Below are 23,990 nucleotides of genomic sequence, written 5' to 3'. Positions count from 1 at the left end.
GTTTTTCTGCTTCTCTGTTCTTGCATTAGGTTAATTAGTTTCCCTAAAACAGAAATCAGTGGATTTCTGAGTACACAGATAATTGCCTGTTGAACTTTATTCCATCTTGGAATAAAGTCGTTCCCTTGGCTGGAGAAAAATTCATAAATGCAGAGGAATTCTGAATTGATTTGAAGTAAAGCAAAAAGTTGTGATGTCTCCTACCAGTCCGAGGAATAGAGTATGGATAGGGAGGTGTGAGGATAACACACCAGTTCCCCAGAGAAGTTTTTTCTGATTTCCCCAAGCAGCAGCACCATTAGTAGGACACTGCATGGCAGATATGGTAGGAAAATAGTTTACATTCAAAGAAAAATAATCATTTGACTTCAGATAGTGTCTCTTCAGGCAACTTCTGAAAGACAATGAACAGATACTAAGTCTGTCAAGAATTTTTAATATACCAGAGGTAAGACGAAATGCAGGTTTCAGGTTTTTCTGTTCTTAATGTTTTTCTTGAGTAGAATATATATTAGTTGTGCTGAAAGCCACCTTACGTTTGCTTGCTCTTTATGCCAGCAGAAGGAATGTGTAAGGGATGTGTAAGCTTGTTAAAAAAAAATCTTTAGATATCTCCTCTGTTAGGCACTTTTTGCTTTCTGAGAGGCAAAGCCAGTCTGTAGACCTACCAAGAGGCTTTCTGACTCGGTTATGGGTTTAGGCTTTCTGACTTGAATATTGCTTTTTATAATGCATCCTAATAGCAGTCTGAGGGGATTTGTCCAGGCTAAGGTCTTTAAAAGCAGCCAAACTTGATCTAATTCTTTATCTTCTGAAGCCAAGGTACGTTAAATAGAAGAAGGCAGCTGTTCATACAGCACACATGGGATTCTAAATTAAAAAAAAACAAAAACAAAAAACACCAATGTTCAACTGCCAAAATGAGAATTCTGGAAAGAAACAAGTTGCTTAAGGAATGGAGGAATTACGACTAGCTGCATTTATCTCAGTAGGTCAGAAAAGAAAGCTTTTATGACTAACTGCCTGCCAGATTTTGATTATGTTGCAATTTACATAGTTGTTTACACTAGAATAAAGAGGATGTAGCAACCATTTGATTTTTCAAGAGTTTTGCTTGAGGAAGCTGTAGATTTTATACATTAAATGGGAGACATTCACAAAACACCAATCCCAGTCTCTCAAAAAGGTAATTAGAATCAAGACCTAAATGAGGGAATAGGTAATCATAGCACTGAGCTATGTCGAAAGCACTTAGGATAGTTCTGGGGTGAAACTGCTGGAGTACCACCACAGATCAGCATGGTAGTGGCAGGATCTGTGTGCCTGTAGCTAGAACACCATTTAATTTCATAATCAAACCTTTCTAAAATGATAAAATGATTAAGAAAAGACCCAATACAGTGTTTCTTGGCTCAGAAAATATGTGATACAGACAAGAAATAGCATTTGATGTTCCAAGAGAGCATTTGTAAGGAAAAGAGATTTCTAATAATAGAAGGATCTTTGAATTTCTAAATTTCTACTGTTTGAAGTCATTATCTACATTTTTGAAAAATCATCTCTATGTCAGCTAGAATAATGGTTTTGATATGGGAGTTCCTGAGTGGTATTCTCTCACTTGTGTGGGAGGAAGAAAATTTGATGATGAAAATGGTCCCCTTTTGCCCTGGAATTAAACAGTCACTTTATATTGCCATCCAGTTTTACACGAGGCTTAAGCAGTGGCAAATCTTCGGGGTCCTTTGACCCACTGACTTCTCTAAGAAACATTCTTGTAGAGATATACTGACTGAATAATAGAATAAACCTTTCTAGTATTGACAGACCACATATATTGACAATTAATATTGACAATGACTTCAAAAAGCCATTCCAATTTTGAATTAGCAGCTAAAATGCCCCCATATTTGATACTCAATAATACCCAAATGTTGATTCATTTATCTCTTACAAACACATGCCAGGTGAGACAGCTGCAGGAGGATGCTGCACGCCTTCAGGCTGCCTATGCTGGGGACAAAGCTGATGACATCCAGAAGAGGGAAAATGAGGTCCTAGAAGCCTGGAAGGCACTGTTGGATGCCTGCGAGGGCCGCAGGGTTAGACTGGTGGACACAGGAGACAAATTCCGTTTCTTCAGCATGGTTCGGGATCTCATGCTTTGGATGGAAGATGTTATCCGGCAGATCGAAGCCCAGGAAAAGCCAAGGTAATGTGGAATACCTTTTGTAGTATCATGCAGAAGATAAGGCTGCAGGTCAGCTGAGGAACATCTATAACACTCAGTGTTGTTGAGCCAGAAATTGAAAGAGTGGCTGAAAAAATGGGATGGTGTTGTGGCAGCTTGCTCTTATGTATTGCTGCCCAGCAGAGGCTGGGGGCTGCTGAAGTAATGGCAATGTCCCACAAATTTCTTTATCTGACCCCCGATTGACAATACAATGGTGCTGTCCCTATGGAAGGGCTGCTGAAAGTCCCTGTTTCCTGAACTACAAAGACGACCTAGGAATTAAATTTTGTATCATACCATTCTGGGTTAGATTTATTTATTTTTTAATGTAGCAGCTGTTAAATTTTAAATACATGTTTCTGAACCATGGATTGACTATTTTAGGGATGTTTCCTCTGTTGAACTGCTAATGAACAATCACCAGGGGATCAAAGCAGAAATCGATGCCCGAAATGACAGCTTTACTACCTGTATTGAGCTCGGCAAATCTCTTCTGGCAAGAAAACACTACGCATCAGAGGAGGTATTGTACTTACTGAACGGGTAACAACTGCAGTGCAGCTGGCCTATAGATTCCTTTTCAGCTAGAGAAACTTGCATTGTGAAATTTATGGATTAATAAGGTGCATTTTTATAATGACATGCATTACTTCAGGGACTATTGCAGTTACTTGCTATTGTGAAGCTAGTGTAAGATTTAATGCTGTGGATTCACGTTGGGGAGCAGAGATGACACCAAAATTTAAAGTATCCCTGTCAGTCCAGGAAATGCAAAGAAGCTGTTGCATTCAGTCTGCAGAGAGCTGTCTCTGGGATAGCTGTGCTTGGAAAGGTGATTTCTTAGAGCAAGAGCAGAGACAACTGAGAGGCATCCTGAATTTTGCTGAGGGCAGCTGGAATGCTTATGAAGAGGCCTGCTAGGGGAAGGAGCGGGAAAAAGTTCACAGGGAGTAAATCCAGGGAATATTACAAGAGAAATGTACTTGACTGCCTAAGGCCTTGATTTATTTTCTGATTTGACTAGGCCAAAGGATAGAGGCTCAACCCTTGTTTCTTCCTGTCTCCCTTTTGCAGAGGGAGGATAGCCAAATATCATAAGACTGCCCACTTGGGGAGGTGATGTTTTCTGTGCTTGTGTTACACATAAGTGCTGCGGAGCAGCCTCAGAGTAACATTTCCTCAGGAACTGGAAGATCTTGCTAGCCAGTATTCACCCTGTGAATGATATAGTGCTTATGTTGGCATGTCATTGTTAGCACAAGTAGCTTCAGGTAGCACAGGTAGCACATTTATATATGCACATCTATAAATAAAAAAAGTGGAAGATACACTGCATGGTTGTACCATTAGATTTGTTTGTAGTGTTTTAATGTAAATGTCATATTTATTTGTATTTCAAAGGAAAAACATGAATACAATGGCTTTTTTTTTTTTTTTAAGTCATTCCTGACAATCCAGCACAATGTATCCTGTCAGTAAATGCCAGTGCCTTTTGCTTGTGATACCAGCTTACACAGTGTGGTGAGGTGACCGTGCTGCCTAATGCTTATATAACAGTCCTGCATTCTCCTCTTAAATCCAGATCAAGGAAAAGCTACTGCAGCTGACAGAGAAAAGAAAAGAAATGATTGACAAATGGGAAGACAGATGGGAGTGGCTGAGACTGAGTAAGGATGTCCTCGCATTTTTCTTGGCAGGGCCATATCTAACTCTCTTCACTGTGTCTTTCTGAGCACTTAAAAAACTTGAAACTCCTTTTTTATTTTTTTCATCACTTGAAAGTGTTTTTGTACTGTACTAACTGAAAAAATCATGTCTGTTAATTGTAAAATAACTGAGAACTTGAAACAAAGAAACCTGCCCTAAAGGTCTTACTCTGTATGACCAAAACTGGAGCTAGGTGAAACAGATGCACCAGGTTTTGCAGATGTCACATTCCAACTGTTTTTCTACAAAGGATGTACTGACAAAAAATATGGGGAAGTAAAGCTTTGTTATCTTACACATGTAACATACCAGCATTGTCTGAGAGGCCAAGTTAATGAGTTTATTGACAAAAGATGCACTTTTAAATATTAGAGCATTTTCCAGTTTTTACACCAGAAACAACACAGTTCAGATACTCTAACAAGGTTTTCTGTAACGCATATGGACTGAAGGCTTTGCAGCAGACAGTTAACAACACATGAACTTCGAGCATCTCAAAATGTACAGCACAGTGTAATTATTTTGTGGAGTTCTGGGCTGCTCTGTGTACTTTATTCATTCTTTCTGAGTCTCAGCAGGCTTTAAGAAAAAGAATCACGAGTGCCTGTCGCTGAATTTGGGTGGTTGAACCATATTCTTCATCAAAATTGTTTTGCAATCTCATTCACAAAAGCTGTGGAAGCTTTTTTCAGCTGGAAGGAAACCTGGAACTGTAGCATTGTAGGCAAGCCTGAAGTACAGGCTTGCAGCCTTCAGTCTAGCTGTTTGGTTGACAGGCCAGAGTGAGGAAGAAAAACAGCAGAAAACAGAATTTCATCTGTGAAGTTACTAGGTAACAGCAGATTAGAACAGAAAGGAGACACTGCAATTAGAAAATGAAATAGTCTGCAGAAGAAATAAAGGTGGGCCTTAACTTTTGTTTTTCCTCAAAGCAGAGCCAACATGAGAAATTTCTGTCTTTTTACTGTTAATTTCAGTGAACTTAGTTAAGGAAAACACTTAGCCGAATACATTTGTTTTTTCCCCCAGCTGTTTTAAAGTAAATTCTGAAAATGCCCAATACCTTCATGATGCCCTTTTTGACATTAATAGCACTGATGTCTGTACATTCTTTACTCAGTTTTGGAGGTGCATCAGTTTTCAAGAGACGCGAGTGTGGCTGAGGCCTGGCTGCTGGGGCAGGAGCCCTACCTATCCAGTCGTGAAATAGGTCAAAGTGTTGATGAAGTGGAAAAATTAATCAAGCGGCATGAAGCATTTGAGAAATCTGCAGCTACCTGGGATGAGAGATTTGCAGCACTGGAAAGACTGACCACGGTGAGTGCTTTAGACAAGAAGAACTCCTCTTGGCCATTCCCATTGTGGTGTCTGCTGATTGTTCCTAGTAGCTTCCCAATACCACCAACCTCATCTCCATTTGTTGATGCTGTGGAGGGCCAACCAAGGCTGATCACCCAGGGCCTGAAGTTTCATGTTCCCAACAATGCTAAAACCCTCTTAGGTTCATTTGAGCTCAACAGCCTGCAAAGAGAGCTTAAGTGGTAAATGACCTTAGTAGTCTACAAGAGCTGTCGGAGGCCCAGGAGTGATGACCCAGAAGCAAATTCTAGAGTGGAGTGGTTTGCCCTGGCTCTCTGATGTATAGGCCATACTGCTAAAAGGGAAGGGAGATGCTGAGGAACAAAAACCCAGATCCAAACTCTTGAAAATATTTTCAGTTCAAGAGGACAGCATGGCAAGGGGAGTTCAACAAAAATGTTTGTTGTGTTTTGGCCTCCAGTGCAAGGCTATATTTTCCCCGAGAAATACACAAGCAAAACAAAACAAAACAAACAAACAAAAAAACACCAAAAACCATTTTCATCAGAGCTGAAATGGCAGTAATTAATGCTTGGAGAGTATCTCTAGAGAACAATCTTTAGACGCTAAAATTGAAATGGCTTGATTTTTAACACTCACTGAACATCACAGCTGCAGACAGTGAATTGGAGTTGCATAGCATCTTCAAAAAGCAAGCTGTTTTTTATTTTGATGGTCAATTTCAGGGATTCTGATGTGAAACATTTTACTTTTGTGTATGTCAAGCAGACAAGAGGATGTCACTTTTAAATATTTTGATAGCTTGGGATACTTTGCTTTTTTGTTTTGTTTTTCTTTTTCTTTTTCTTTTTTGTTTTAATGAAATGAATTAGGTAAGATACCTGGACATAGCAAGCAACTGCACAGGAACTCCATTTAATGTTAGAGTCTGATGCTCTGTGACTTAGTGCCATATCCAGTGCAACAAACTTTAAATAATTAATACTTTTAAAGACGTATCCCTTCAAATTTTATGCCAATAAACTTTAATTTCAGTAAAGTTTCAGAAAAACGTAGGGTGTAGTTCACATTGTAGGGTGTCTGATTCAAACTCTGTTTCTCAGAATCACAGAATCACCTAGGTTGGAAGACACCTCCAAGATCACCCAGTCCAACCTCTGACCTAACACTAACCAGTCCTCCACTAAACCATATCACTGAGCTCTACATCTAAACGTCTCTTAAAGACCTCCAGGGATGGTGACTCCACCACTTCCCTGGGCAGCCCGTTCCAATGCCTCACAACCCTCTCAGTAAAGAAGTTCTTCCTAACATCCAACCTAAACCTCCCCTGGCACAACTTTAGCCCGTTCCCCCTCGTTCTGTCACCAGGCACGTGGGAGAACAGACCAACCCCCACCTTGCTACAGCCTCCTTTAAGGTACCTGTAGAGTGTGATAAGGTCACCCCTGAGCCTCCTTTTCTCCAGGCTGAACAAGCCCAGCTCCCTCAGCTGCTCCTCGTAGGACTTGTTCTCCAGGCCCCTCACCAGCTTCGTCGCCCTTCTCTGGACTCTCTCGAGCACCTCCATGTCCTTCTTGTAGCGAGGGGCCCAAAACTGAACACAGTACTCGAGGTGCAGCCTCACCAGAGCCGAGTACAGGGGGACGATCACTTCCCTAGCCCTGCTGGCCACACTGCTTCTTATACAAGCCAGGATGCCGTTGGCCTTCTTGGCCACCTGAGCACACTGCTGACTCATATTCAGCCGACTATCCACCATCACTCCCAGGTACTTCTCTGCCAGGCAGCTCTCCAACCACTCCTCTCCCAGCCTGTAGCTCTGCTTGGGGTTTTTGTGCCCCAGGTGCAGGACCCGGCACTTGGCCTTGTTGAACTTCATGCAGTTGGCCTCAGCCCATCGGTGCAGCCTGTCCAGATCCTCCTGCAGAGCCCTCCTACCCTCGAGCAGATCGACACACGCCCCTAATTTGGTGTCACCTGCAAACTTACTGAGGGTGCACTCGATCCCCTCATCCAGATCATCGATAAAGATATTGAAGAGGAGTCGCCCCAGTACTGAGCCCTGGAGGATGCCACTAGTGACTGGCCTCCAGCTGGATTTAACTCCATTCACCACAACTCTTTGGGCCCGGCTACCCAGCCAGTTTTTAACCCAACAAAGTGTTGTTCTTCATTTCTAGTAGTGCCCCTGAAAATTGACTGAGATGCAGTGCTTTAACATGCACAAAAATGTTTCATTTCTCAGTTGGAACTGCTGGAAGTACGTCGACAACAGGAGGAAGAGGAGAGGAAGAGACAGCCGCCTACTCCAGAGCCAAGCCCAAAGGCTGCAGAGGATGCAGACTCCCAGCAGCAATGGTAAGCCCATGATGCAGGAATCTGAACTGCATGCTTCACGTGTCAGGATTCTCAGGATGAAGATGTGTTGTAAAGGGGGAGGCTGGAGGTTGCGTGGTTTTGTGATGTGACCCTTTTTAGAAGACTTCATGGATGTAGCTGATGGGGACCTTTCCCAGTGATCTCAATTCACTGCTAGGTTGAATGTTCCAATTTTTCACCATGAAGCAGTTCCTACTGTTAAGACGTACCTGGCCTTCAAGTAAAAGTGCTGTTTATACACCTTATACACCCTGTGTGTTATTAATTAAAATTTCTGAACAATCTTTGCTTTCTCCTTTAATGAGCATCTGTTACGGATGGATTTTAAGCTGTGTCCATGTAACATTAACATTTATGAAATTATGTGTATAACAGGAGTAGACTTTGTGAGATAGTAACCGTCATGAAAGCCTATTTTGATCACACTTAAGCATTGGATTTATTCAGCTGGGCATTTCTTTATTGCAGTAGGCTTCTGCCCTTGCAAGTGGAAACCTTTTAAAGGCAATGCTTTTATGGTGTTGTTAACAGATGACTTGGCAGTTTTTAAGAGCTTGCTTGAATTTGAGATATGCAAAATTCAGTAGGAAAATCTTTTTTTTTTTTTTTGTGAAAAAGATCTGTGACTTTCAAGAACTTAGTATCTTTTCTTTTTCCTTTCTCAACAGGGATGGAACAAAAGGAGAACAGGTTTCCCAAAATGGTTTGCCATCAGACCAGGAATCTCCACGGGTTAGTTACCGCTCCCAAACCTACCAAAACTACAAAAACTTTATTAGCAGACGGACAGCCAATGACCGATCATGGTCTGGACTGTGACATACAGAAACATTTGCAGCAAAAGACACCTTTTTTTCAGTATGGTTTACTGGTTCTGGTTTAATCTTTTGGCTTCAGATTTCCCTGCTGCTTTTCTCTTCCTTCCCATCAGTTGATTTTATTTAATTAGCAGCCCCTTGGAGATATATTTTGTTTCACTTTAATCCTTGTTTATTTCAGTATCCTCACTGACACTCAGTTGCTTTAAGGTGACACATTTATTTCATGTTATTTACTGTGAGTTTTTCATGTCATTAATAGTATTAAGATTTTCCAGCTAAACCGTCTTTTATATGAGTAATAGAGATTTAATGAGATTACATCCTAATGAAGAAGAGAACTAGAATCTGACAGGTATGACGCATCGAGTTATACTAACAGGTTTCAGCACGGCAACATTATTAAATCAGCTGCATTAGAAAGTGAGTTATTCACAAGGCCAAAGACAATACACACAAGTGAGCTCAGTAGAAAAGGCTGGGAGGGAGGGGAGTGTTGTAACTACCAACAAATTAAAAGCCTTAAGGTTAGCTTTATAACATTCCATGCAGATGGATTCATTGACTGCAGATAAAAATAAACATGAAATAAACCAATAAAACATAGTTTCTAGATTTATCTTGGAATTTAGTCCTTCTGAAGAGTTGTGATCTTGCTGACTATCTGTTTTGGGGCCCCATTTTCCCTTGGAGAATTTACGCAACAGCAGTTCCATTGACTGACATTGGAGCTACAGTGGTACAAATGAGATTAGGATGCAGACCCTTATTGAGAGATTGTGACACTTTTCTTTGAAAGTGAAATAAAGTACATTGGTCTAAGATCCCAGCTCTGTATTTTCTATAGATCTAGGCTGAATTGTCAATTCATTCCTTCTTAACAGAGGAGGTTCTAGTGGAATCAGGATGCATGCCAATACTCTTAAATGTGCAGCCATAGAAATAACAGTAAATATGTATGTTTATTTAAAGCAACACAGTAGTTGAAAACTGGCCTATCTCTTCATTACCTTCCTGCAAAGCCTGCTTGTTCCAATTGATGCTCTGAATTGTAGTAAAAACTGGCACTTCTCTGTCGTGTTTTTGAACCTCACTCTCTGAGATCGTAGTAAACACAAGAAGGGCTCCTGGCAGGCTCACATCAGCAGGTATTAGAACTTCTACCATTACCGCAAAGGAAATAAAGGTCCCAGTCTAGGACTCTGGGAGGAACTGCCTTTTAGCATATGCTTACCTTTCAGGTCATCCATCCCAGTTACTTCTGGGTCTTCACACAGACTCTGTTAACACTGTTGGATAATAAGCAGTTCTGTCTTTTTCTTTCTTTTAAATAAAGCCTTTCAGTTCATCCTCAGTATTAATGAGGAAGTGAGATGAGTGTTTTACATTCTAATGTTTATGAAATTATATGTAGTTGTGGCAAGGAATATGAATCCCAGATCATTATCACCTTGCTGGTTACCACAGTCTTATACATCACCCGTTTGCTTCATTTTTTATTTCATTACCATGATACATAATGCATTTCCATGTTAATCTTTGCCATCCACACTTCACAGTCTTTCATGAGAGCTTTTTAGGTCAGTTCACTGAATCTTGTGTTGCAATACATCAGATGTACACAGCTGTATTATTTCTGACTTGAGGCATGAAATATGCTGTAGTTGGTCAGATTTTCTCTGACAACCAGCTGAGCAGTGCAGCTATATCATTCTGTATTGGCTAAGCTCATAAGAGAGGTGGTTGAAAGGATGTGCTTCAGTAATTGTACTTTTACTGTAACTTGTCTTTCTACTTCATGATGCATGTTTTTTTTTTTCTTTTGTCAGGATAACAAGATATATATTCTTAATGCTTTTTAAATTTTCATATAAAATCATGCAAATGATCTGGTGACTATTTACACCAGTGTTGGGTCTGTGTGCCTTTAAGAGTATGACAGTTCTCAGAGCAGTTTAGCTGTAGCTTCAGATACCACAGTTTCAGAAGCCTTCAGATGTATTCTGGCTAAAAGTTTGTAAAGGTAATTTATATAGATACATGTTTTTACTTGCATTAGTCCACTTCTATATAGAAATGATACATGATTAAGAAAAATTAATTACGTCATCAGTTAAGGTCATCATTTTAGGCACAAGAAGTGTAAGATTTCACCAATTCAGTATGGTCTATGGTTCCGGCTTAAAACATTAAAATGATTACTTATGCCAGAACAATATACAAGCTGTCATCCATTTGCATCTGAAAAGGCAAATATGTCTATTATTTAAGCTGTGGTGCAGACTTAAGTTGATGACCTGTACTTAATGTTGCTTCAAGCACTATGAAAATCAAAGGAATGTCTCCAGTCATTGTCACCGGCTGTCTTGTTGCATGTTATACAGTCCTGACTTAAATATACCTCAAGAGTAGTCTCTAGCCACTAAAGAACTTGCAACTAACCTCTCAGTCACGATTAAGAAAACTGTATTCATGTACGTGATAACTGTTTTGTTGTAACAGTACAGTTTGCTATTAATGTTTGTCCTCTGTTGCGCTGTCTTTGCATGCCCAATGCATGTTTCCATTAAAATTTGTTTAGCTCCTGTTTTTCTCTATTTTCATGACACATTCTTTGCATACCTGTTTATGATTCAGATTTATTTTGCTTGTTTTCTGTTAATTGTAGATAACACATGGAAAGGAAATAAAACCTGAAAGAGCATCAATAAAGCTTTTCATAGCCCTTTTACAATCAGCAGCATTTTAAGTAGATTTTACAGGTCTGATTGTGTAATTAGAGTTGGCAGTTACCATTTAAAACCGCAGGCTTATAGATTGCAGCACTGAATTACATGTTACTTACCATAAAAACATTTTAAGTAGCTGTGCAGTGGCTGCTGTTATGGAACTTGTCTGTTTTATTTCAGATTAATCATTACAGGTACCCCAAGATCTGTAATATTTTCATGTCTTGTCTGTATCACTACAGAAAACATCCTACTTTCCACATTGGCTTAGCTAATAGGTAGTTCTGGGTAGTTGTGCTGAGTCAACTGTGGTCTATGTAGCATGCAGACTATACAAGTCTGCAGTAATTCTTTATTGCTATTCACAAGTGCCTCGTGTATCTCAGACAGGGATCCTGTCAGTTTAAAAGAGTATGTTTGAAGTTCAGTAACAGTCAGTGGTCAGTAAAATTTTCAAAGGGCTCTCCTTTTTCTTTAATGTGGTATGTTGGCCATTGATCAGTGCTCGTGGTGATTAATTAATTAAGCATTCTTTGGTGAATCACTGGTTGTGGATTTCACTACCTGTGTTGCAGCAGCAGTGCTGGCAATGTTTGGATAATCTTCAGTCTCATCTATTTATTGCCCCCACCTCCTGCCCTCCTTTAATCAACGTTTTTGTTTTATTTTGAGATTTGAATATAAATAGCAGGGTTTGATGGCTCTGACTTAACCTAAGTTTGAAGAAGCAGCATCATTGATTTTTACTCCAGCTGGATAACACTAGATAGATCTTCAGTGCAGGGTAGATGTTCCTTCTGATAACTAGGCTGTAAGGCTACATGTCTTTAGGGACAGAGTAAAATAGAGATATGACTTGAAGTGGAATGTGAGCTGTGATTCTTTCCCTGTTTCAGTGATGTAGTGTCTGTACTCTGGAGATTTAGATTGCTTAAAGGCAGTTAACCAACCCTTCCCATATTCATAGCAAGTTGACACTTAGGTCTTTCTAGGTCAATATCTGAGGTACAAAGGTGTGAGGTACAACAATGTATACTTGGCAGGTGCAAGAAGCTTTAGACAACGGTGGCAAAATTTGGTTTGTTGCATAATAATTCGGCTGCTTTTGAATTGTCCGGGCTTTTTGCAGAAGTGGGAATGTCTAATTACTGTGCCATTCACAAATACCTGCTTGTCTGCATAAAAACAGTCCAGAATGTTTGTAATCTACTAGAGCATTAGCAGCACTAAGCTTTAGTAACTTGCTAATAATAATAATACACACTGGTTGTGTAACTCCTGAGCTGCTACCAAATGGCTCTACATGTTAAAGTAATGGTACAAGAAAAAAACAAAAAAAAAAAACAAAAAAACTGGGACCAAGCTGCATTTCCAAAGTGTATAGCCATTAGGATTCCAATTTAAATGATTTTTGGATGAATGGCTCCTGAAGACGTCGACAGCTTGACCAGTCAGAGCTGCTGGAAACATGGCTGCTCTCTAGGCTATCTCGATCACAGTGCGACAGGCAACGCGATCAACAAAGCAAGTGATGGGCAAGGCCTTGGTTCTGTCTTTGTTTGGGGGTAAATAGCTGTGTGATGTTGTGTGACTGTGGTGGTTTTCAGTTCCTTTAACAAAAATCCAATCCACCTAATAATGAAAGTCTGAAAAAGACCGTGATAAAATGACATATGACCTCATTTCCCTTGTCTTTAAGATCCAATATCCTAACTGAGATGGTGGAGATGAAATGCATGGTGTAATCTCTCTAATTTCTGCATGTTTTGATTTTGTTGTGTCACTAGGGGAATGGGGAAAGTGGGAAAGGAGCTTTTACAGAAACAAATTCTGCGAATTTTTGTAAATGCTCCTGGGCAATTTTGACATATTTTTCTGTTGACATATAGCTAATACCTTTTATAGACTTTTTATGCCCCAGTAATGTTATAAATGTATTTAAGGTGGCTGATGTGTATAACTTCTACTGTTCCTCTCAGGTTCGCAGAAAGTGTGATTGTTACTGTTCCAAACATTTGAGCACTTAGCAACAGAACTGAATGCTCTCATTTTAGGAATAACAATATATAAAAGAATATGAATTGACTAGCAGAGCAAAGCACAGTAAAACTCACACTGTGAAGTTTAGCAGTTCTTATATTCCTGTCTCTCCACCTATAAAATGAATACTAATCCATTCATACCTTCTAATTTCCTTGGCCTTCTGTGTCTCCATGGAATGTGAGAAAGATTTTATTGGCCTGTGTCATTCTCCAGGCAAAGTTTATACACAGCCACGTTGTGCAGGGGAACAGATTAACTGCAAGAAACCTCGGTGTCATGAGGCATCTAGCTGAACATTTCTTCCACTGTTCCTAGGTGGCAGAAACTGCAGAAACAAATGAAATGGTCAATGGAGCTGCAGAACAGAGGACAAGTTCAAAGGAGTCTAGTCCTGTTCCTTCTCCAACGGCAGACCGCAAAGCCAAGGCTGCCATTCAGGCCCAGACTGCTGCTACCCTACCAGCCAAAACACAGGAGATTCCTTCAGCTCAGATGGAAGGCTTCTTACATCGTAAACATGAATGGGAGACACACAGCAAGAAAGCCTCCAGCAGGTAGAGTACTTGATGCTTAATGCATATAATTGCATCCAAACTCACTGTGATGTAAGATGTAAGTGGTAAATGTTACCACTGTTGTTATTGTCTTCTCACAGCTCCAAAGTACTTTCCAAGCTTATGCTCATGTTGTTCTAGGAACGGTGTATACATGATCAAAAAGTATATTCAATGAAGTTGCTATCTCATGATACATGGTAGAGAATGCAGTATTAGCCACACTTAGAAGGTGGAAAAGAGAGGCATAAAGATACCATGATTCTCCCACTTCACATGATGAATTCATGGCAGTAGTGGGATTTGATTCCAGATCTCTTGAGTTGTACGTTACTACAAGAAAAGAAAAACATGTAGGTGTGAGAACAGAAATGTCCATATTCTTCTGACATCTGTTTGCACATTAGCACTTTCCACCTACACTGTAATCTGCTTAGAAGAGAAAAGCGGGTGAAGATGATTTTGTGTGCCTTAGTCGAGTCCATTCCTGAGGACTCAATCCTGCAGTTCTCAAACAGGCAAATTTTTTGAGATTCCTGTCTGCAGTAGAAAAGCAGACACTGGTCCTTCTTGACCTGAGAAAGCTCTTGAAACCATAACTTGACTAAAAAGAAAAGTGTCAACTAGCAAGTAGTGAGCTACACCAACACCTGAGGGATTTGGTCAGAGCTGAGGTGCTCTGTAGAGCTCAGTGCAGCTCATGAGTCAGTAAGCTGCATTACAGTCCAACCATGAATTTTCTTCAGCTAGAGTGATTTCACAACAGAGAACTACTCTGGGGCAGTGACAGCCACGAGTACTAATATCTAGAGACTCTTATTTCTAGTAATTGATCTTTATAGTTATATTAGAGAATGAAGCAGATGGTGTCTCTAAGAGCATTTTTAACAGTCAAGGATGTCATACGCAGTCTGTTCATTAGCTTGCAGCACAATGAGAATTCCTTCTGTAATAAAGCATAGTCATTAAAAGGTCAATCAGTTTTTTTCCCAAGGATGTAAACTGCATAGTCTGCCAAATAATCCACCCACTCTTAAGATATGCTAACATGCTATCACAGAGAGCTCTGGAAATCTATATTTCATTTGGCTCAAAGTCAGGACTTCTATCTTCAAGTCTTAAAGTAGTGCTTTTATGAGAGATTTTTTTTTAATCTGTGTTTTACAGACACAGGACATAGTATACTGTATTTCTATCCTCAGATTGAAGTGGTCTCTGTTTATCATAATGTAATCACTGTGTTCAGTTTCTCCAGTTTTGCAAGTAAGAGCATTAGACTGACAAGTATTTTTGTTATTTTCCATGTCCTGAAGATCATGGCATAACGTGTACTGTGTCATAAACAACCAAGAAATGGGCTTCTACAAGGATTCAAAAGCTGCTGCTTCTGGCATTCCCTACCACAATGAGATTCCTGTCAGCTTGAAAGAAGCAGTCTGTGAAATAGCAGTCGATTATAAAAAGAAAAAGCATGTCTTCAAGCTAAGGTAAATCTGTCCAAGCATCTTTATGTTAGCCTAAGTTGTGGTGGGTATGTTCACTTGACAAATTCATTGGCAGGATCCAGCCCAAGAACTGATTGTGAATATTAACTGCAGAATCTGCTTTTCTGAACAGGGTCTTCCCAACACTGGATACATGGTCCATATCAAAGGTAGCAAGCACTATCAAAATAATCAGTGCACTTTATTTATGTGTGGGACAAGACTAGGTGTGTGTCCCCAAAGCTAAGAGCCTGCGTTTTAAAACGCTGAACTTTCCAGATATCAATGACATTTTCAGGTTTTGAACATGTAGTTGCAGACCAGTCATACTGAAGTGTATGAAGTACTTAATGTTCAAAGGATTTAAAAAAAGCTTTTATTTCCAAAGTCTTGTGTTTATTTTAATGATCAATCTTTTAGTGCCCACAGTAAAAAAAAAAAAAATATTTTACTAGTACACAGCTGTTAGGTGATTCTTTCAGAGGAGACTCAAAGTATGAACTGATCCCATTGTGGAATCCAAGATGGAATATTAAGTTGATATTGATGCAAGAATCCTCTAAATTTGATATAATCCATATTTAGGGAAACTTGCTGTTAGCCTTCTTGAATACAGCCTGCAGCTATGTGATTCATCCTCCATGTTATTTCAAACAACTCTGAAGTGATAATTTAAGAATAAGGTGTTCCAAATATGAACTTAGGCAGGAAAAGCAATTGCCCTTCCTTCCCTGTCACCTGTATCAGGTCTCTTGGGTAACTGCATGTACATGTAGCTTATTTTCTTCACTCATTCTCATTAGAAGAATTCCCCAGAGAGTTATGCCGGCTCATTGTGGCAAAACTCTTTCTCCAAGCTGAGAAGGAGAACACCTGAGAGGCTCAGTTCTGCAAGGGGTGAGGTCTCTGTAGATCTCACATGCAGGCAAGTCTCTCACTAAAAGGGCTAGTGGAAAATAAACTGGAAATATTTTCCTTTATTGTTTAAAGAAGAAATACAGGCATAGTTACATTCTTCCAAGTGTCTTAATTTACATTAATGTTATTTTACTGATTAATACTTAATTTCATTTCATAAATATATTTTAAAATGCTTTCATTTTCTGGGGAAAGCTCAGTAAGCCTGCAATGCCGTTCCCACTGACTCTGCTTCTGACTTGTTTCAATGCCTGAAGTTATTCAGTCCTTTTTTATTAATATGTCTTCACATAAATCATTTCCTATATTCCAGTTAAACTCCCTGAGTAAAATCAGCAGAGAAGCAGCAGCAGCTACTCATGAATAATATACAGTACAATATCTTGAGTCACCATCACAGTACTTACGACAGCAGGGCAGCTGCAGAATTTTGACAGGTTTCTACAAAAGCAGTGAAAACTCTGGGTGTTGTTTGTGACTTCTGTCTTTTTAAAGTATTGAATAAACTTTTATACTATCGTTTCCAAAAGAGAAGAGATCTGCCTGAAAGAGCAAGTACTGAAACAGCAGTCATCGGCTGCTGAAGATGGCAACCTCCCTCTGCAGTGCATCCTGACATACTGGAACACAACCACTATCATAAGCATGTATAGAGACCAGAATACAGTGTGTGTGGCTGCATCTGCATGATAGTATGAGATACTAAAACATTAGTTGTTGGGGTGTATTTGTGTGTATATAGATGTTATGACTGTCCCATATGTCTTGGTCTGATTACATACTGTAATTAAAAAAGCATGAGTTGTACCACTGTGATTATTACTAAACTAAATTTGTGATGGCGGTTTTCTTTGCAGATTGACTGATGGCAATGAATACCTCTTCCAAGCCAAAGATGATGTAAGTTTGTTTTTCTCACTATGCATTACTGATGTGGAATCTGTGCTGTTGTACAACTGGGGAAAAAAAAAATGGAAAGAGCTGGGGATACACTTTGATTTCCTGGTCTTGAATCATGTATGAATATGTGTGTTACGTTTAGATTCAGAAGCTCACACAGACAAACCAGGGCTTCTCAGATACAAGGTACAGGTTGTAGTAGACTGCCCCTGCCAGATGATGAGTTAGGGCTGTGTTTAATTTCCCACTTCTATCCATTCCCCATCTCCAGTGTTGAATGAATGAGAGAGAGATAATGTGGTGCGTGGATTTTAACAGCTTTCTACCTTTGGGTCTTCTTGAAGGAGGAGATGAACACGTGGATTCAGGCCATCACATCAGCTATCTCATCTGATAAAATCGAAGTGTCCCCGACCACTCAGAGCACTCCAGCTTCCAGCCGTGCCCAGACCCTGCCTGCCAGTGTCACGATAACCAGCGAGTCCAGTCCTGGCAAGAGGGAGAAAGACAAAGAGAAAGACAAAGAGAAAAGATTCAGCCTTTTTGGTAAAAAGAAGTGAACTCCATCTCCACACACTGCACTTCTCTGACCGTTCCAGTGGAATTCCAGCATGCGAGCTCAGAACCAATACGTTACTCTCTGTGCCTCATGTTCCTCAATGTGATTGACATTTTTTTATTTATAGAGCGTTTTAAAATAAAAAGCCAACAAAAAAAGAATCTAAAGTTACAAATGTGTATGAGGTGCATTGGGCAGCTTCTGTAGGAGAGGGAGGACCAGGTTTGGGGGTTTGTTTTTGTTTTTTTTTTAAATGAAGTTAATGTAGATTAGATCTTAATATTTAAACTGTTCCTCAATTTTGTGAGGCTGTCTTGGAAAATAACCCACTCCTAGTGCTATTGGTATGCAAGGCAGCGGTGCTTTCGAATCTACTGTGCACATCAAAAAACAATGTACAAATTTTCAAAAACGTTCACTTCCATTTAAGGTTGTTATGCTGAGTCTTGACTAGTAGAGCCTCCCATTACAATTCTAACATTTATTAAAATGATAGTGTATTATCTTTGCTGTAACAGAGTGCAGGTATGCATTAACTTACAGACAAACCATTTATATCCTGGCATTGGTTATTAACACAACCTGAAGCTTTTCTGCATCAAGTACGACAGATAAGAATGTTGGTGTATGAGATGGATTAGCAGGCTGATACAGTTTTAAATAATCTGTAATTTCAAATTTTTTTTTTTTGCCGAAATACATTATATTGTATGTTTCAGATAATTCTAGTACAAAGTATAATAAGACTAGATGTATAATAAACCCTTTAAAATCATTGATAAGTGTAAAAGTGGAACTGAAGCATTTACTGGAAAAGTAATGTTACTCAAATGGTTACTTGCTTGTCAGCTACAGCACTGTGTGTTATAATTTTGCTACATTACCTTGCTATTTGATACATAGTGTGCATTTCTGTCACTGTAACTATTGTAATGAAAAATTTTCATCTTACTGCACAATCAAAAATTACATTTAATAGGAATGAACTTTCAATGACTGGGCCTGTAGTCAAGAGTAGTACTGGAACTGGCTTTCAGTTGTATTGAACTGTACCTCTAGACTTTTACCCTATCTGTTAAATATATGCTATGTCATTAAATGCTTTTAAAACTAAATATGCTGGTTAAGTTTCTTATTTCATTTCTGATAATGTTAAAACATAATTTTGAAAGAGGATCAAAAATAAAGTTATTTTAAAATGTCATCTCTCCTGTGCACTGAAACTAATGTCTTAATGTGTAATTCCATTTTCTGTGTGAAAATTCATACTGAAATAATTTCTTATTTTCTCGCCACTTTTCCTTACCTTTCCTTTTCCTTCACTTCCCACCTGCCATCCCTTTCGTCCTGCCCCTCAGACTGTGCCAAAGAAAGAGAATAAAAGGAGAAGGGATAGAATTAAATCAATGTTGTATAAAATGTTTCAAGGTAGGTATTTTTTTGTTGGAAAAAAATCCAGCAGAAAAAAAAAACGGAAGCAAGGGCTTGAGCAACTGAATGAGTTACCTGAATGTCTACCTGATTGACAGAAATATCCATGTATTAGTTTGCAGCAAATTATTTTAAGTAAGCCTTGTTCTCCAGCTTTCTCCTTACCCTATAGTAGTTTGCTCAAGTGCTTAAGCTCTCAGTAAATCAGGCAGTAAATGAATTTTATAATTGACTGAGGTGTTGTTGTCCAGCCCAATTTAATTTCACTAATATTGTGTCAATTTTTTAAACATCACTCTCTTGAGATACAGCCACCCTTGCTTTCCTGTGAGGACATAGATTTAATGCAGCTAAGGTGAGTTCCAAAGTTCAGCATTTCCTTGACCTTTTCAACATTTTGAAGATTTAGCATCTTTTCAGAATTTTCTTTAGGTTGGATGACATGTGGGGAACCATGTGAAAAGGAAAAGTTCCCAGAAGACGAAATAGGAATTGAAAATTTAAAAATCAATGAAATATATACAGAACCTGTTTTTGTTGTTGTTGTTGTTGTTGGTTGGTTGGTTGGTTGTTTTTTTGTGAATACAATTTTAGATGGCAAGTACATACAGTGCAAACAAGCATGTCTAAACCAGTTTCTTGAACATATGACTAATACAGTGTCTTAATTCTTTTCATGGATTCTCTTTGTTTTCTGAAGTTATGGGTTATTAACTGAACATTCATGCATGAGTTTTTACTCCTGTAATAAAACATTGTTCTAGCCCAAATATTAGTAAAATGTAGGATAATACCACCAGTCCTGTAAAAAAGTAATACAATAAAAAAACTGAGGTTTAATGTCAGAATATGAAACTCTTAGTTGATAAAAATGCATCAAAATGTTGATGTCTGTTGATGCCTTATTATATTTGTCACTGCAATGAAGCTATTACAATAGTCATTGTAATTACAATACAATTACAATAGTCATTGTAATAGCTTCAAGTCATTTAGAAGATCAATCTTTACTGCCAGTTGTGTGAGCAGTAATTTGGTTGATTATGCCTTCAGAATTCTGTTTTTCTTGCCTCTTACCTCAAGTTGTTCCTGAAAACTACTTGAGTAAAGTCCTTTCTGCTTAATAACTAATTTCAAGTTGCTGAGGAACAAGAGTGAATTCTGAAAAGTCTCACCTAGTTTCCCTTTTGAGTGTAATTTATATGGGTGCAATTTCCATGCAGAGGGAATTGGTGGGACAGGAAGAGCATCCTCTGACAAAGCCAGGTCGAAAACACAAGTCTTGGGTCAATATGGTTCCATCCTGTTTAAATGCTGAATACCTTCAGCAGTGCTGCACTTTCATGAAGGGGACTGGGTGCTTAACAGGTGCTGGAGCCACTGCAGAAGTTCAGGGCAGCCCTCTTTTGTCGTAGGTATGTTAGTTTCAGAAGGGGGTGCTTTTGTGAAGGATCTGCTGAAAAACGTTAGAGGAAGAAAAGTAGTATGGATGACAGAAATGGGACTGAAATTGGGGCAGGTTGTTGCTGCCACTATTGTTAACTATTGGAGTGGTACAATCCAAAGAGTTATATAGCCATCTCTAAACATGGTTCGGCCCCGTTGATGGATGGGGTCATACTCCTTCCAATTACCACACTGAAGAAAAATGAGGCTTTCTAGTACAGCTTCAGACTGTACCGCAGTTTCTTTTTGTTGGTACGTTTTCCCAGGTGATCCATTTTTAAGTTGCTTATGTTTTCTCTGGAGATGCATTGCAAAAGTAATATATATGTTGAATCTTAAACTTTCCAAAGAAAATTAATGGAAGCCAACTGCTTTTCAGGTACATTGCCACCATTGTTAGGGAGACATCATCCCCTAGTCAGGACTGTCTGTTTTCCTTTTTTTGTCTTGGTGAGTGCTTTATATTGAAGTCCCAGCTGGGTTCACAGAGCTGCACCTGAATGTTCCTCCCTATATCCTCACGAATCATGTACAGTGAAGATAAAAACACCACAAATTGTGAACCATGGGAATTAAGCATATGTTGAGTAGGAGGGTTTTCTTTTAGATTGATGCAAATAATCTATTAACCCATCTGTTCTGCATAGAGAATGTGTTCTGTTGTAGAGATCCACTCTGTATGGGGAAAATTAACGGTAAAAGTAACAGAAATGTATGATTAAATTCTGTTCCTGTGAAATACTGTTTTAGACTGTTTTTCACTTCACTGTGTTTCTCTTGATTGAGTTTGCAGAGAATGGACTTTAAATGTGTAGGATCTTTATCAATATACTTTTGTAATAAATAGCTTGCAGGTCTAATATCATGATGCCTTTTATTTGTGGATGTTTTCATTTTTCTACCATTACTAAGCATAGGTGGCTGTGTAAAAACAGAAACTTAATGAATTGGAACAAATTCAAAATAAAAAGAGGGGTACTGTGCTAAATGATACCCTTAATGTTCAAAAATTACGGTAAAAAAAACAGAACTCAGCTCTGTTGATGCTACAGCACTATCTGTAGACTGAACAACAGAGTACATCCTGACAAGAGGAATTGAAGTTCTCAACCAGCTGAAGAGGAAGAAGGGTTCAACTTGTTTTCTATGGCCTGGTATCAAGAATACACATTTTGAGGTCAATCAGAATATAACGGTAAGGTAAGAAGGCAATGTGTTCCTAATGCAGCAAAGGACAACATCAGAATTTGAATTGTGCTTGTGACTATGTACATGCAGGCTGCTTGTTCTTCAGCAAGACCGGGATTTGCCTCTTCTAATTGCATTCTTTGTTTCATAATAAACTCCCCATGGGTAGATGCCCGGATCCCCATGATCCAACAGAGCTCTCTGTTCCACATGCAACCAATCAAGTTTATTTGCAAACAAAGCTGATTTAGTAGTTGGGCAGAAGGAGAACATAGCTAAGTTAGGAATAGCAGCACAGCCTTTCTGACTGTAATAATGAATGTCTGGCTCCTGTTGGTGGGAGCCAGACAGAAAGCTGAGCTGAAGATGTTTAGCACTCGACAGTTGTATTGAGGTTATCCTAATTCTCAAACTACAATGATATGCTGCCTGTGGTGCACTTCACTCTACTGTTCATTTCACTTCCTCCTAAGCAGCTTGGGTTTACAAACTCGTTAGTGACCTGGCCAGCAAATTCCTCCTTTGATTTCTTTAATCTTGGCACCTCAGTTGCCCTGAGGAGCCCTGACCGCATTGAAACCTGGTTGTTAGCACTTTAACATTTAAAGCAGTAGACTTCACATACATTGGTTGTTTTTTGTTTGTTTTGTTTTGTTTGTTTGTTTGTTTGTTTTGCTTGTTTGGTTGCTCTTTTTTGAGTAGCTTGATTGCAATATAAATTGCCGTCTCCTCCACTCCTCCCATTTGGTTATCTGAGAGCTGAGCTATTACAAGGCAGAAGCTGCAGCATGGCTGTGAGCACCCCAGTAACTACTGAAATGGAAGGGAAAATACAGCGGAGTAGTCTCCTCTTCAGTGTGTTCTTCCCAGCCCAGGCAACGCCCTTCTGCAAAGGCAAATCAGACACAGGAGCTGGGGCCTGTCCAGGGCAAGAGATTTCTGGCATAGGTAACTGCTAATGTGCCACAGAGCTATCATAAGTTGGAGCTGCCTGAGAAGTTGCCAGAAAGGTAATTTAAAAACAAAAAGTACAGTCTGCTTATGATACCTAGCAGAAGCTTTCTCCCCAGAATTTTGAAAATACATCATAGTTTAGTACTTAGTATGTGCTTGTTAATTTAATATTTATTTTTTTTTCCTTTAAGACAAAAAATCTAAACATCTGCCAAAAAAATGCAAACAGGCCTTCATGTCCAATTGAAAACATCCATTTTCTGGCAAATATTCACCTTAAAAATAAGTTTTTATATGTACACATATGTAATAAATACTACTGTTTTCTCATCTCCTGCTTTCTATTGTACAAAAGTTAAAAAATAAAAAAATAAATAAAAGAAACAATGTTACTTTCTTCCTAGTATAATAATTATAATAGTTCAACACTTTCAGATAGATAGCTGGGTGGTTTTATTTTTGACTTCTTAGGCTCCTTTTAAAGAACACTTCATATTTGTTTCATGTCTAGTCCTAGTTATTGTAGTAGAGAGACAAAATTTCACACTGTATGTGATACATAACTGATCTAGTAATGCTGGACCATCACTTACCTAGCAAGATACTGCCCCCAGTCTATGTATCCAAATATTTCTATATTTGGATATAAATGATATGATTGGGCAAGATCCTACTTTTGTAGGGCTTTACTTGTTTTTGTTTCTCCTCAATTTAAAATGTACCTTAAAAACTATATTTCCACGTTAGGCAGTAATCATTTTTCAACACACAGGTAGCAAAGCTTGCCAGTTTTAATTCATTCTGATTTTGCAAGGCATATGAAACTAACATAACAAAAAAAAAAAAAAAAAAAAAAAAAAAAAAAAAAAAGCAAAGTATTCTTCAGCTTCCTTAAAAGACTCAAATAAGTTCATCAGTGCACCTTGACCATGCTATCTCTGCTAAAACTTGTTTAACAGTAGCAATACTGTTCTGATTTGCCCCTTGTTCCACAGTCTGTCTAACGCAAATGGACATTTAACATCAGCACATCGTTCAGGTTAGCAAATTGATTTATAATGAATAACTCTTGGAATGCATAGAAAATATCTGCAAGCCCTTTGTGGTCTGTAAATAATGCATGTGCTGCTTTGGAGCATTTGTCCAATCCTAGATGTCAAATGCAATTAACCATTTTAGATAGTATTTCACTACCCAGAACACAAACAATAACCATAATGACATGGGTGATGGTTCTTTAAATTAACTGAGAAGACTGAAAGTTAGTGACATGCAGGCCCTATTTAACATGCTATAGATCTATGTTGTTTTTTTATCAACAGTGATT

General features: G+C 38.8%; 1 protein-coding gene across 3 annotated transcripts in view; it reads left to right on the top strand.

Moving 5' to 3' along the window:
- The window catches only part of SPTBN1 (spectrin beta, non-erythrocytic 1), a 135,843-nt gene extending 116,995 nt beyond the window's left edge, over positions 1–18,848 (top strand). For all 3 annotated transcript variants that reach the window (XM_082755763.1, XM_082755762.1, XM_082755764.1), the window contains 10 exons: positions 1,965–2,209; positions 2,615–2,753; positions 3,813–3,897; positions 5,058–5,254; positions 7,506–7,618; positions 8,308–8,371; positions 13,545–13,783; positions 15,097–15,270; positions 17,043–17,085; positions 17,430–18,848. In XM_082755763.1, the coding sequence (XP_082611889.1) occupies positions 1,965–2,209; positions 2,615–2,753; positions 3,813–3,897; positions 5,058–5,254; positions 7,506–7,618; positions 8,308–8,371; positions 13,545–13,783; positions 15,097–15,270; positions 17,043–17,085; positions 17,430–17,645 (1,515 nt within the window). In that variant the 3' untranslated portion in view covers positions 17,646–18,848. The remainder of the gene's footprint in view (positions 1–1,964; positions 2,210–2,614; positions 2,754–3,812; positions 3,898–5,057; positions 5,255–7,505; positions 7,619–8,307; positions 8,372–13,544; positions 13,784–15,096; positions 15,271–17,042; positions 17,086–17,429) is intronic.
- The last annotated feature ends 5,142 nt before the right edge of the window (positions 18,849–23,990 follow it).

This window comes from Aythya marila, assembly GCF_965140915.1.
Source record: "Aythya marila genome assembly, chromosome: 3".
NCBI lineage: Eukaryota > Metazoa > Chordata > Aves > Anseriformes > Anatidae > Aythya > Aythya marila.
This window is presented reverse-complemented; position numbering and strand designations above follow the sequence as displayed.